The 15,491-nt window shown below is 38.9% G+C and overlaps 1 protein-coding gene across 3 annotated transcripts in view; it reads left to right on the top strand.

The window, feature by feature from the left end:
• cuedc1b (CUE domain containing 1b) overlaps positions 1–15,491 on the top strand; it is a 51,431-nt gene that overhangs the window by 12,961 nt on the left and 22,979 nt on the right. For all 3 annotated transcript variants that reach the window (XM_041940025.1, XM_041940024.1, XM_041940022.1), the window contains exons 2-4: positions 9,806–10,456; positions 11,692–11,819; positions 14,078–14,204. In XM_041940025.1, the coding sequence (XP_041795959.1) occupies positions 10,157–10,456; positions 11,692–11,819; positions 14,078–14,204 (555 nt within the window). In that variant the 5' untranslated portion in view covers positions 9,806–10,156. The remainder of the gene's footprint in view (positions 1–9,805; positions 10,457–11,691; positions 11,820–14,077; positions 14,205–15,491) is intronic.

The raw sequence follows: 15,491 nt of genomic DNA, 5'->3' as shown, positions 1-15,491 counted from the left end.
TTAACCAAGGCTCTGTCCGCTTGGTGGCATGTTAGTTGGGTCCGAGTCCAAGATGTTATCATTAAGCCATGTTTCAGTAAATATGAAAACACAGCATTAATAATAATATTAAAGTTAATTTATATAGCACAATTCCTGCATACAATGCAACACAAAGTACTTTGCATAAAAACCAAAAATAAAAACATTTGTGATAAAACAGAAAATAAAATAAAAGCATTAATTAGAATTAAAACTACAGGATCAGGCAAGGTAAAACAGCCATCAGGTAAAATGAAAAGACACTTCAGAAGAAAGCAATGTTGAAAAGATGTGTCTTAAGATTCCGTTTGAAGGTATCAACATTCGAAAATATAATTTGAATTTAGCATATTCATTGACAGCCCTAAAGTACTGTGCATTCAAATGACTGGCCAGTGTGGAAAAAGTCTAACACAGACACACATTTACATTTACATATAAATCCCTAAATTCACTTATATTCCAAAAAGCTATAATAATCTGTGGATATGTTTTTGGGACAAAATATATCACATATTGTGAAAACAATACTTACTGAAACAATACCATAAGAATGCTTTTATATGTTGTAGAAAACACTAAAACAATTATGCTAAAGGTGCTCATTTACATTTTTGTTATATTTCTATGCATTTTTGAAATTGTTATCTTGTGAAACTTAGGACAGTTAAACTGATTGAAATCCAAAAATCCCAGGTTTTTTAATCGGTAAGCTTTAGGGCATTCAATCGTTTGCAACTGGACCTCGTCAGTTTGTCTTAGAAGACAACTAGATAGGACAGCTCTAGCTCCACTAGAGCTAGCTAGCTAGCTTTTCAGGAACTACAAACTGAGTGCAGGAAGTTGTCTATCATCGAAGGAGGCATTTCACCGCCACTGACTCTTTGATCTTATCTTTATATCTTAGGTGTTTGTTCTGTTGTTTTAGAGTGATTACTCTACAAATCAGTTCATCTTCTCTTCGACATGCCTGAATCTCTTCTTTTGGCATTGGTTAGACTGTAGCTTCACATGTGGTGGTCAGCAGTGAACATTGGGCTATTGGCTGTCGGAAAAGAAGAGACACTACTGCCAGCACTTGCAAAGAAAAACAGTCAGAGCTGCTGTAAAAAGCTGCCGCTTGTGCGGCGCGATGACGATTGAAATTTGGCAGTAACCATCCGCTTGGACTCAAAGAATTTATTAGATTTTGGTTTTCAAAGTTCATGGTCACTGTGACAACATGTTTTTGTATGCTACTTATGACAAAAGTTCACAAAATGTCTAATAGGATAAATAGATGAAGTGAAGACATTTTATATCAACAAAGTCAAAGGTCAAGTTCACTGTGGCATCATGATGTTCTGCTAAAAACACTTTTCTGCCTTAACTCAGTAGCAGAAGGAGACATTGTGACCATATTTCATGTTTTGATTGACACTGAATTTCTGATACTCATCTTAAAACTGTAGTGACTGTATTGTATCTTCTGGGTTTGGGTTTAAGATGACGCATCCACATTGTAGAATTTGTAGCTCCTTTGCAGCAACATCCATGTTCATGAGAATTTGGGGGAATTGCACTGCTTGTGCAACTGCTTGGTCTGGCTGGGTGTTTGTAAGATACTGTGGGCATTGACCATCTCAAGGTCGGCTGCATTAATCCAATCCCTGCACTTCCCTCTCTGACACTGATTACTGTTGATTCTGTCTTAAGTGTCACATGCTTCAGTTAAAAAGGAATAAAAATAACAACTTAACACAAAAAAACATTTGAGGGATCTACTGGCCACCGCGCCTGCATGCACTTCCATCACCATTGAAATACAATGTTTGTATTCTAATCATGTTGATCGCACAGTATAAATCTGTGAAGAATTTTGTTCTTTTATTAGTGATATATCAAACTTTTCTTTGTTTTTTTAACAGACTGCAACAGATTCAAGTCATTGGACACAGCTAGGGTCTGTTGGCAGAGTTGTCCTTGTATATTTTCTAGAGCATCCCTGCATCAGCAACAGAACAAGACCTTCTGTTCCTTACTTGATTTTACTTAATTCAGTTTACTTTATTGTTTAACTGTTGTGTTTGTTGTGATTATGTCTTTATTGTTAATTAAGTCTTAATTTAGTTATAAGCAAAATTACATCAGCATGTTGATGGCTTGAGATTGTCTGTTTTCTTGGAGTCAGGTCTGTTTTGGCTTAAGACCTTGGACAATCATGGAGGGGAAGCAGGTGGTTGTCCGTATAGAAGAAGAAAACGAATAAAAAGGGAAACTGGCCAACATTCCGTTTCTTCAAAAAGAAAATCCACACAAATCTTTTTGTGGAAAATCAACTGGATATTAATAAATTTTCTCCTGTCCTAAACAAAGCCAAGTTAATATTATTCTACAGTGACCAACTGGTGAGATAGAACAATGTGGTGTCCTGTTCTTTGTTCCTTTGTTTGGTCAGGATGGTATCACCTTTAGCATATGCAGCATAACAGAGAGCATCTCTTAACGCAAGTTGGAGCATTACACTGAGAAGCTGGTTTGAGTCTGTCTGCTGGTTTTATTGATAAGATGGCACCATAGGGCATATGCCACACTTAACCAATGGTAGCTGACAACTGGGTCCATGGGGGAGGTTTAACACATAGGTTGAAAGCATGAAGTGTCCTGTGAACTCAATGTCTCTCTACTGTCTCTCAAAACAGTCAATAATTGTATTAAGATAAGAAACCTCATGCAAACTTTAACAAGGGTTATTACAAGAGTTACAGGAGTTCGTCATCAGTTCTACTAGAAAGAGCACATAAATCAATATTCTTGATATTCCGGAATGAAATGAATGCTACAGATTTGTTATGTATAATGTTAAATGTCCAGTGTGAAGGAAGTTAATGGCAGCTAGTGGCATGATTTGCCCCATCGATTTGTAGTGAAATGGACATGAAACAGTTTTTGCTCATTTTGCGCTATGGAGACACCCTAAGGCACATATGTCAAAGTCAAGGCCCGATTTATATGTGGGCCCCCAGATGATATTTCATTTGTATTACAACTGGCCGCAGCCGCCCACTGGTGTTTTGCACGCACCAATACTACATTCCCCACAATGCAACAGTAGCCCACGAACTCACTGCAGCGCGGCAAACGGGCATCGGCTTCATTATTTATCAGCAGTCAGAACAGATGTTCCTCCCAAGAAATGGCTAAAAGGAAGGTGGACGCTGAGAACAGGGGGTTTCAAACCAGGTGGGAGGCAGAGTATATGTTCACGGAGGTAAAAGGCAAACCTGTGTGTCTTCTGTGTGGAGAAAGTTTGGCTGTAATGAAAGAATATAATCTAAGAAGGCACCATGAAACGTCTAAGAAACACACAGACAAAGACAAGAATATGGACACGGAACAAAGGCTACAGAAGGTGGAGGAATTAAAACGAGGTCTTAAGTCCCAACTGGCACTGTTTACAAAAGCCAAATCACAAAGCGAGGCTGCTGTCAAAGCCAGTTTTATTGTTGCAGAAGAGGTCGCAAAATCACCTCGGCCATTTACAGAGGGAGAGTTTATCAAAAACTGTATGCTTAAAGTTTGTGACGCACTGTGCCCAGACAAAAGGCAACTATTTTCTAACGTGAGCCTGAGCAGAAACACTGTGGCTGAACATGTAGACCAGCTTTCCACCAATCTAAAAGAACAGCTTGTGAGCAAGGGAAAAGATTTCATCGCATATTCCCTTGCTGTGGATGAGAGCACCGACATATCTGACGTTGCGCAGCTGTCAATTTTCATCCGTGGAGTGGACTCCAGCCTGAGCATAACAAGAGTTTTTGGCATTACGTCCTATGCATGGCACAACTACAGGTCGAGATCTGTATGATGAGGTATCCAGGGAAGCAAAGGGAAAGACACAACAGAGCTCAGAGATTAAACGTTTGTGAAATGGCGTTTCTGTGCGACATCACGAGCCATCTGAATGTGATGAACCTGCAGCTGCAGGGATGGGGGCACATCATCACTAATATGTACACCACAGTAAAGGCGTTTAAAACTAAGCTGAGTCTGTGGGAGACACAGATGCGGAAAGAAAACTTGAGACACTTTCCCAGTTGCCAGACCATGAAAGAGAAGCTCTCTACCGCTGTGTTCCCGAGTGCACAGTTTGCCGATAAGCTCAACATACTTGCTGCTGACTTCGAAGCCCAAAAAAAGCAGGTTTGAACTGCTCGGCAATCCTTTTGCAGTTGACGTGGAAAGCGCACCACCAAACCTACGCATCCAAGCCGCTCAGACGCTCTCTATGTTTGGCAGCACATACCTGTGTGAACAACTGTTCTCTGTAATGAAGCTAAACAAAACATCACACAGGAGCCGTCTTACTGATACTCACCTTCACTCAATCCTGAGGATTTCCTCAGCTCAGAGCCTGACCCCAAACATTGATGTACTTGTACAAAAGATGAGACACCACCAAGAATCAGGCTCAGCCTCAGGGAAGTGAGCATCACAGAGCATTCATGTATTTCTAGTTTTTAATTCAGTTAAATGTTTACATGTGTTTCTACAAGACGTGATTTTTCTCTGAAGGAGTATTGTTTTGTCTGTGTCCTATAAATTTTTGTATTTTAATTTATTAAATTTATTTATATTTATTTTTCAGTTGAACTCAGGGAAAATTGCAGATAAGAGCCATGAGAAGGAATACAATTGATTTGATTTTTTATTTTTATTTTCTTATTTTACTATTGTTTTTGAAGGACATTTATTGTTTTGCTGTTTGCCTGTTGAAAATGTTTTCCCTTAGTTACTGACAGAGCCATAAGAAAATATTCATTTAATGCACAGGACATGTGATTTTTCTTTGAAGGAAGTTTGTTTTTGTCTATGTGCCTGTTGAAAAATGTTTACAGTTGAAATTGCTGACAGAGCCATAAAAGAATATTGGATTGTTCAATTAATCATTAAATAATATACATTGTGTTAGATCTTAGTTTAATAGGCTATGTGCAATCATTAAAATATGTTTTAATAAACATTGAACCAGTGCGGCCCTCGGCTTGTAGCAAATCTGTTTCTTTGGCCCTCTGTGTATTTGACTTTGACATCCCTGCCCTAAGGGTATGGAGATACCCTTAGTGAAGTTCAGCAATAACTTGTATGGCCCATTGGGATTTGGGTACTTCTATTCCATACTGGTTGCAGATGTTACTGTATACTATCCCAGCCACTTGGTTGTGCCTCTCCATGTATGCCGATCCAGCTAGCATCTTACATCCTGCAACAATGTGCTGGACTGTCTCAGGGGCTTCTGTGCACAGTCTGCATCTTGGGTCTGATACTCTGGTAGATCCTGGCCTCTATGGCTCTTGTGCTTATGACTTGTTCTTGTGCTGCCATGATTAGTGCCTCTGTGCTGTCTGTCAGTCCTGCATTTTCCAGCCACTGGTAGGATTTCTTGATATCAGCCACTTCCTCTATCTGGTACATGCCATGTCGAGGCTTGTCCCTCCAGGTTGTCTGCTCCTCCTCCTACACTCTTGTCAGGGTTCTGCTGCCTGAGACATTCACTTAGCAGTTCAGCCTTTGGGGCCATATTTGTGATGTATTTTCGATGTTTCATCCTGGACTGTGGCCTTGACGCTCACTAGCCCTTGGCTTCCCTCTTTCCTTTAGTGTATAGCCTCAGGGTGCTGGACTTGGGGTGGAACCCGCTGTGCATGGTGAGGAGCTTTCTAGTCTTAATATCTGTGGATTCTATCTCCTCCTTTGGCCAGCTTATGATTAGGGCTGCAACGATTAGGCGACGTAATCGATTACGTCGACAATAAAAATTTGTTGACGCAAAAATGTAAGCGTCTCATGTATGATGAAAACACACCGTCCGCTTCGTGCTCATCTGTAACTGCAGTGCACTACAGGAAGTTCCGGGGGGTAGTATCGCTCGCCGTTTACATCGCGCAAGGAAACAGAGAAGAAGAATGAATGACTTATAGCGGAACAAACAGAAGGAGAGGCTCGAAAACTCCGACCTAAACTTTCCAAAGTTTGAACATTTCACAGAAAATAAACCAGCGAAACACGTGAAATGTAAATTCTGTGGAGCTCAACTATCATTTCATGGCACAACACACAACGGCGATGCACGAACACCTTAAATGCCGACACCCAGGAGCCACTGGATCAGAGTTCACAAATAACGGTGATGCCGAGTAGATGGTTTTTATTATTAAATTACATTATCACGACCTGGCTCGTACGCCATGACAAAAAATGGTGAGACAGGTTTGTAGTCGAGGTTAGCAACTAGACAGTGCTAACTGGTTAATTAACTGTCCGCCTATGATGCACGTAAATAATAGGTTTGTGTCGTATGTCTATCAGTCGGAAATCATGGAAGAAGGTTGCTGAGGGAACGCTAGTTCACTGACATTAATGTGTACTTTACAACAGAAATCAATGATTACAGGCGAAGCTGCTTTGACATTCTTAATTTCAGCCCCTGTCGATACTAGCGTTTATACTGAATTGTAAACATCTTTCACTTATTTTTTTTTACTTTTATGGACTTAATTGCTTTCAGTAAAAGCGACTCCTTAGTTGGTTTAAACATTATTGTCTCTTCAGCCTGCAAGGCTGGGTAACTGCTAGGGCTGCAACTAATGATTATTTTTGTTGTCGACTATTCTATTGATTATTTTTTCGATTAGTCACAATTATCTTTGTTTACAAACACCCATTTGGGGCTTCTGTTTAACCTAACTTGCTTAATAAACCTTCACACCTGTTAAAAGTTACCTTGTTATACTCTAACAGCATACGTTAAACAAATATATTAAAATAATGACACATAAAACATGTATCTGTAACAGCTGATATATTTTTGAACATATAATATCACTGTGACCACAACAAAAAATAAATAAATTTACTAATACAAACTTAAAGTGCAAGTGGTAGTAAACAAAAAATCTTTGTAACAACTAACTCAAAAACATCAGCCTTGCAGGTTGAAGAGACAATAATGTTTAAACCAACTAAGGAGTTGCTTTTACTTAAAGCAATTAAGTCCATTAAAGTAAAAAAAAAATAAAAAATAAAACAAAACATCCATTTTGACAGTTGGCAGTTAAAATACCTGAAACAAATTATCACTGATTTTTTACAGCTTAAATATGGAATTAATATGCTCCACATCACACAGTTGATAAGTGAAAGATGTTTACAATTCAATATAAACGCTAATATTGACAGGGGCTGAAATTAAGTATGTCAAAGCAGCTTCGCCTGTGATTAATTGATTTCTGCTGTAAAATACGCATTAACATACGTGAACTAGCGTTCCCTCAGCAAGCATCTTCCATGATTTTCCAACTGATAGACGTACAACACAAACCTATACGTGCATCATAGGCGGACGGTTAATTAACCAGTTAGCATTGTCTAGTTGCTTTATGATTTAAATAAATTTGCTAACCTCTACTACGAACCTGTCTCACCATTTTTTCTCATGGCCTACAAGCCAGGTCGTGATAATGTAATTTAATAATAAAAAACATCTACTCGGCATCACCGTTATTTGTGAACTCTGATCCAGTGGCTCCGGGCGTTTAAGGTGTTCGTGCATCGCCGTTGTGCTGCCATGAAATGACAGTTGAGCTTCACAGAATTACAGTTCACGTGTTTCGCTGGATTATTTTCTGTGAAATGTTCAAACTTTTAAGAAAGTTCAGGTCGGAGTTTTCGAGCCTCTTCTTCTGTTTGTTTCGCCATAATTCATTCATTCTTCTTCTCTGTTTCCTTGCACGATGTAAACGGTGAGCGATACTGCCCCCAGCACTTCCTGTAGTGCACTGCAGTTACAGATAAGCACGAAGCGGACTGTGTGTTTCTATCATACATGATTTCGCGTCGACAAATTTTTATTGTCGACGTAATCGATTACATCGACTAATCGTTGCAGCCCCAGTAACTGCAGCTTTTTTGAATTAGTTGTTTACAAAGATTTTTTGTTTATTACCACTTGCACTTTAAGTTTGTATTATTTAATTAATTTATTTTTTGTTGTGTTAACAGTGATATAATATGTTCAAAAATATATCAGCTGTTACAGATACATGTTTTATGTGTCATTATTTTAATATATTTGTTTAAAAACGTATGCTGTTAGAGTATAACAGGGTAACTTTCACAGGTGTGAAGGTCTATTAAGCAAGTTAGGTTAAACACAAGCCCAACATAGGTGCTTATAAACAAACAGAAGATAATCATGACTAATCGAAAAAATAATCAATAGATTAGTCGACAACAAAAATAATCATTAGTTGCAGCCCTACTTATGATACCAGCAGGGTATCTGATGACTGATGGCTCGGACCTTGTTCTTACCATTCAGCTGACTTTTAGGACCTGCCTTACTCTCTGGAAGTATTTGGTGTGGTTGACTTCCTTGTGGCCTTTTCATGGTTTCCATTAGCCTGTGGGATGCCAAGGTACTTGTAGCTGCCTTGGATATCACCTCATCACTGTTGATCCTGGTGGTGTGGATCAGTGAGTCTATTTGTTGCTCGCTCTTCTTTTTTTCACGGTACACTTTATTTTTTTACACACTGCCATTTGCTGTAGATATTCTTGTTTGTGCAATACTCTTCATGGTCCTTTCAATTGGAATCATTGGCATCTCTCTAGCAGATCACAATCCTTTCCAGTTACCAGTGGTGTTCCCCAGGGTTCTGTTTTGGGCCCCTGTATATTTAATGTACCTTCTACCTCTTGACCATATTGTTAGAATTCATTTAGTTTCACCAGTATGCAGATGCTCTATCTGTCCACCAAGCTTACTTCCACTATTAAGACCACTTCCCTTTCTTACTTACTGGAAATTAAATAATTCTCATAAAACTTTCTCAGACTTAATGGTGATAAAACTGAGGTTCTCCTCATATGCACTAAATCTTCTTTGGCTCTGTCTGATCTGATCAGCTTTTCTCTGACTGTAGACTATTCCTTAGTTTTTTCCTTCTTCTCAAGTTAGGAGTCTGGATGTCATCCTGGATAGCACATTGACTTTTGAAGCACACATTAGCAATGTTTCTCGGTCTGCATACTTTAATCTATGCATTATTAAACATCTTCACCCATTGTGCCTGTGAGGCTTTGTTACTTGGTTCTTTCTTGCATTATCAGTGTCTCTTCTAGACCAGGACATTTGAGATATATGACATAAGAAGACAACAGTTATTTAATGGTTTAATTTGTTCATGTGTTTGCTAGGCAAATTAAGTAATATATCGATAAACAGAAAACAGTGGAAAAAGTGGTATCAATATTGATTTTCTTTCATTTTTGCTGTGAATCCAGGGCACTGCTGGGGCTAGTGTTGCATTGAAGTTTCCTTATTGTTTCCTTATTGAATGAGTTTCCCCTTACCATACCTCAACTCAAGCCCGTTGAGACAGTTTCTCCCCAAAGACCTTCTTGGTGTTGTGTAAAATTCAAACCGAGCCTATTTTCACAACCCTGCAAACCTGGCCAACTGCTGTCTTATTTTTGACTTTAGAAATGACAAAAATTACAAGAAATTAATTAGTAATTTACTTTTTAATTTGATATCTGTGCTGTTGGATTTTTTTAGGATCCAACTTAAAGTAGCTTTTAGTGATACTGAATCTTAAGTCCCTCGAAATTGCTTGAGCTACAGTGGAATGAAATTCAGCATGGTTTTCGGTCCCAGTTGAAAGTAAATTATGTCATTTAATTGTAGAACTATGTTTGAGTTGCTAGTTCTGACTAACACATTGCCTGTCTTCTCTCTCTGTAGGTGCTGATGACTGTGATGTAGCTATGTATGTTCCCTGGTGGATTTTGACTCTAGTCTCTACCTGGTGACAGGATCTTGGCCATATAAATTCCATCACCACCTGATTATTCCAGTCCCTGCACACCATATAATACAGTCAGCTGTGCTGGATGCAGTAGGGTGGAGGGGGGGTGATGGGGGTTCCAGATTTTTTTAACTCCCATCCATAGACTGCTATATTTGTGTTGGAATGAGAGACTGAGTTAAGGGGAAAAGTGGAAGGCAAGTGAGACAAGTGCTTGAATTGGTGAGAAATAAGAAGAGCCATCCTATCCGTAGGTTGGCAGCATCTGATCTGGCCAGCCCCCGAGGATGACTAGTCTTTTCAGGCGCAGCAGCAATGGAAGCTCCAGAAGCAGTGGAAGTGGTGGTGGCAGCAGTGGGCAGCTCAACAACAGCAGGCCCAACCGGCAGGTCAGACGGCTGGAGTTCAACCAGGCCATGGAGGACTTCAAGACTATGTTCCCCTCTATGGACTATGAGGTGATTGAGTGTGTGCTTCGTTCCAACAATGGAGCTGTGGATGCCACCATTGACCAGCTGCTCCAGATGAACATTGACGGACAGGGCTCAGATGACAGCTCAGACTCAGATGACAGTATCCCACCTGAGGTCAGTGGAAGAGGTCCATGGGCACCACTGGGGAATCTAATGTATTGTCAGTACTTACAGTATAAACCAAATGGTGGTTACCAGTAGGATCAATGATGGATGAAAATTTCAAGATAATGTGGAAAAGATTTAAAATGTTACATTCTTGAGTGTCTTTGTAAGTAGTCACAGGCCTTCATGAAATTCTTTGACGTGACAACCTGATCTATCAAATTAAATAATCCTCCAAAGTTGTTTTTTGTTGAGAATGAATTCTCTGCTGACTCATGGCATGCAATTATAGGACTTAACAATCAAGAGCATAAATTGTCCTTTTGACAATGGAGTATTTTTTCTCATTGCTTTTACAATAGCTTTTCTGGACAGCAAAAGTACACCTAAACCACAAACTGAGCAATATGTAATTTTGATCACATATACACCAAAAGTTATGGTTATGCAGTGAGTTAATGAACAACTCTAAGTAAAGGCTGGTGTTATTTTCAAATATTTTACAGTTAATTCTGTTCTCCTGTTATTATGTCACATGCAACATCATGCACTACCTTGACAAGGATAACTAGGTTGCCTGCTGGCTGAATTCAGTTACAGGATCTTTGTCCTAGGGCTTTATGATCTGCTAGATGCAGCTGACCCAAGCACTTCATTTGAAGATTGATCTGAATCTGAAAATTGAATTGTAATGAATTGCATACTGGCCTCTCTGTATCCCTGATCACAAACTCTCAAAACACTTTACATGTACAGTACATGTATATGCGTCCTGATTTTTGTGTTTGTGTGAGTCTTAAAACTGGCAGTGCAGGCTCTATACTATGAGCATAACTTGTCTTTACAGCAAGAATGTGCCTGTATTTGACAAATAGTCAAATTTTCAGCCGTGGAAACAGACTTATTTAAATGTAGAGAGGCTGCTCAGTGTCATTTTCCGTTTTAGACATGTGAATGGCATGTTACTCAACTGTTGTCCAAACCTCTAAATTCAATGACAGGAAGGATGCAACCTCTGAATGGAGTGCTGCACAACTGGAACATTCAGGCTTTATACTAAAATAAATAAATAAAAGATCACACAATTGTCTAAATTCAGCTTGTTATATTTGCCTGGCGTAAACCTCAGATAACTTACTCTCATTGGAATCAATTGAGATTACTGCAAATTTCAGGTGCATGAGGGTAAGGCAGGTTTAAAATGTTTAATGAAACAAAGCTTGTGTTGCTTGGTTTCTTTCTAGATTCTGGAGCGAACACTGGAACCTGACAGTTCAGATGAGGAACCACCTCCAGTCTACTCTCCACCAGCATATGATATGCACATTTATGACAGAAAATACCTAGAAGCCCCACCAACACCCCCACCAAGGTAAAGAAGAGAGACAGGCTTTTATATAAAAGGAGCTAAGGCTGTGATCAACTTTAAAAATATTTCAGTCTTTTGTACTTGTGTTTGAGTTTTATTGAAGAAACTCTGTGTGCCTCTGATTTTATTAAATAGATAGAGGGTTTGTAGATGGATAAAAAGTCATCTGGCCCTTCTACCGGTGCCACGATGTGCAATGTTTGCTTCTCGTTTAGGCCACTAACACTAGTCCTCCAATGTTTTACACTTTATATAGATACTAAACTATTACTGAATTCATCACTAAAATGAAAAAAAAAAACTGATCAATTGTATTGCAATTACATAAGCATTCTTAGTTCTGCCTCTAAGGTGGTCAGGACTGAGGGTCTAAAAAACTGTACAGTCTTGTTTTTAAATGATTGTGTTGTATTGCCCTTCACCTAAATGTATGTGAAATGTTTGCAGAGGGGTTTGTTGTACCTACCTACCTAATAGCTGTGGTCTTAATCAACACATCACAAATGCAAAGCATTACAGTGCTGTGAGCTACAGCAAATGTGAACAGCGGCATGTCAGCATGATCACAATTAAAATATTAAGATGCTGATATTTCACAAATATATTATTTACCATGTTTATGATCGCAGTTTAACATGTTAGCATGATACAGTATTTAGCTCTTTACTACCAAACACAAGTATTGGACCAAGTGACCTTTTGGCTATTTTGGATACCAGATGAAAACTCAGGGGATCATTTCATTTATTGCACCAAATAGGAATCATGAGTGTCTGTACCAAATTCTGCTCCAGGCATATATTGTGATTCTTGCTCTAGGAACCTTTGACATCTGTGCCAGATGTCATGACACTGCATCTAATAGTTGTCCAGACACTTCACTCAAGTTGAGAAATGTCAGCGGATCAACAAAGTAATTTGAATTCATTCTCTGGAGACCATACATGTCTGTCTAGTAGCTGCTGATATATTCAAGTTTAGATTGTTGTTATTAATGTTGTTATTAATGTTACCAATTTTGTTCCTGTCTTGTTTATGTGCAAGCACTCATCAGGCATTTCTTCACTCATAAGATCCTTTTAATTTCTTTTAATGAAATACGGGAAACAAATACAGTGACTGGGAATTTAAACGATTAAAAGAAGTCCTGATTTACAAACACTATAAACTTAGAAATCATATATATAATGTTTAAAGCAATGTTATATTTTAATTTCCATCTTCTAAAATTGTCAAGATAACAAAAAGGAAAAGGGCCCAAAGGACCCTGTGTGGCCTGTACTACAAGTGTCACATCTTGTAAACGCTTTTTGTAGCCAGCTAAGGCTACCTGCCTTAGCTGGCTACAAAAGCCTGCAACACAAGCCCAAAGTATGATCAATCCACCCTGTGTTTGACAGTTGGAGAGGTGGTTGTTTCATGAAGTTCTGCAGCCTTTTTTCTCCAAACATATGTGTGCTCATTGCGTTTCTAGTTCTATTTTAACTTAATCAGTCCACAGGATTTGTTTTGAAACTGCATCTAGCTTGTTTAAATGCTCCTCTGCAAATTTCTGATTCGGATTTTTGTGGTGAGGACACAGGAAAGCTCTTTTTCTAATGACTCTTCCGTGAAGGTCGTATTTGTGTTGGTGTTGCTGCACAGTAGAATAGTGCACCCCAGTGACTGGAGACATGTAGGTCTTCTGTAGTCAAAAGTGGGTTTAAATTTGCTTTTCTAGCAAGAGCACTTCTCTCGTAAAGTTTTTTTTGTCTGCCAAATGTCGCCTTGACCACCACTGTTCCTGTTTACTGCTGCTTCTGAATTACATTACAAACTGAGGAAACGGCTACCTTAGAAAGCTTTGCTATCTTTTCATAGCTTTCTCATGGTGTCCACATCAATTATTTTAGTTTTCAGAGTGCTAGGCAGCTGCTTAGAGGAGCCCATTGTACCTGATTGCTGGGACAAGGCTTGGGGAGTCAGTATTTATAAAGCTTTGGAATTTACATCACATGGTTTTTCCTAACGATGATTGTAATCAAGCCATAGCAATAACAAGCTGATAAGGTCTGAGACCTTGCTTAACATTATTTGAGAGCTGTAATCTCTTGGGGTGCCCAAACCTTTGCATGATGCTCCTTTCTTTTGTTTGTGAGTGGGCAATTTAAAGAATGTAAATGATTAATAGTAGTTTGAGATAGCTTGTAGTAAGTTGGTTATGTACCTAATGCAATTGGTAGAATTACTTATGTGTCCTGTTTATCCATGGGCTCTCATAGATTTGAAACCGAGCCACCTCTTGGTCACCAGCAGGTCAGAAACTATCGGAACTGGAACCCTCCTTTGCTTGGAAATCTCCCAGATGATTTTCTACGGATCTTGCCACAGCAGTTAGACTGCATAAAGGTAAAAAATGTCAACGTACGTATGTTCAATTGGTGCACTTGGTTTCTTAGTTTTGCTTTGCTTATTCTATTTGAAACCTTGATACCTGAACAAGTTTACCATTGTTGGTTGTCAATAGAAGTGTTAAGTCGTTTTCACATATGAACTACAGACAACATCTGGAGAATTGGGTCTGGACATTGTCCTTTCACAAATGAAGGGCAACAGGAGATTGTTGTTTCAGGTGCATCATTACCTACTGGGAATACTCTTTCGTTCAGGCGAGGGCACAAAGCAGCTACACTCTGTGCAATGTCATCAGCACGGCCACTAACTCCCTGTGAATTTGCTGGGCAAAGACCTGCTCTATTTGCACATGTGCTCAATCAGACATTAAATGGACTTTGTACTAGGAAGTTGGCATGGCAAAGTCGGTTTAATGTTCAGAGGTTTGCATTCATGCAAACTGCCCCCCAGGGAATGTCTGCAAAATTTTAGGGTAGCAGAGCATGTGCGAAAAGGGGCTTTACTTTTGGGGTGTAGTGTAGCTACTAGTTGTTACTAGTGTGTTTCTTGGTGAGTGCTATTTAGAAAACAAGTAGGCCTACAGCTTTCTTAAAGTGTGTGTGCACATTCAGCAGTGTGCCAAAGTATTTTCACACATGTTCACATTGACATTAATTAGGGATTTATTTCGAACCAGACCACAGTTGGTGGTGATTGTTGAAACAGTGGGGAGGCAAGTTTTATTTTGTTTCTGTCAAGTTTGAATGAAGTGTGTTTTAGGATGATAAAATTACTGTTTCTGTAAATGGCATCAACTTTGAACAGAAACTCTGTATAGAATCATCATCTTAATAGAATGATTTTGATGTCAAATGCCAAATTACTTGCTGTCTCACTAGACAGATCACAAGCAATGACTCTGGCATTTAATATGCCTTTCAACTAAACCAAGGTTCAAGCTGCATGCCAAGTTTATATTCTGTTTATTCTATTTTTATTAACATGAATGACATTCTTTTGCCTTAGTAACTATAAATACTGCCAATTAATACATTAAAGCAGTCAGGTCAGGAACCCATAGGTTTATGCATATTTCTCCTTGTTGTATTAAGGGTTGCTTGAAATATGACCAATGCTCTTTGACTGTAGCTTGAAAAGGAAAAAAAGGGTGTACCTACCTACCTTTTTTATATTTTGTTCAACCATTCCAGTCAGTCATTGGTTCCGTATTGGTTTTCCATTTCCATACATTATGGAAATCCATAATATGTTTCTTTAGGTGGTGGTAGGTATACTTTTGTA

Source organism: Chelmon rostratus, chromosome 7 (assembly GCF_017976325.1).
Source record: "Chelmon rostratus isolate fCheRos1 chromosome 7, fCheRos1.pri, whole genome shotgun sequence".
NCBI lineage: Eukaryota > Metazoa > Chordata > Actinopteri > Chaetodontiformes > Chaetodontidae > Chelmon > Chelmon rostratus.
This window is presented reverse-complemented; position numbering and strand designations above follow the sequence as displayed.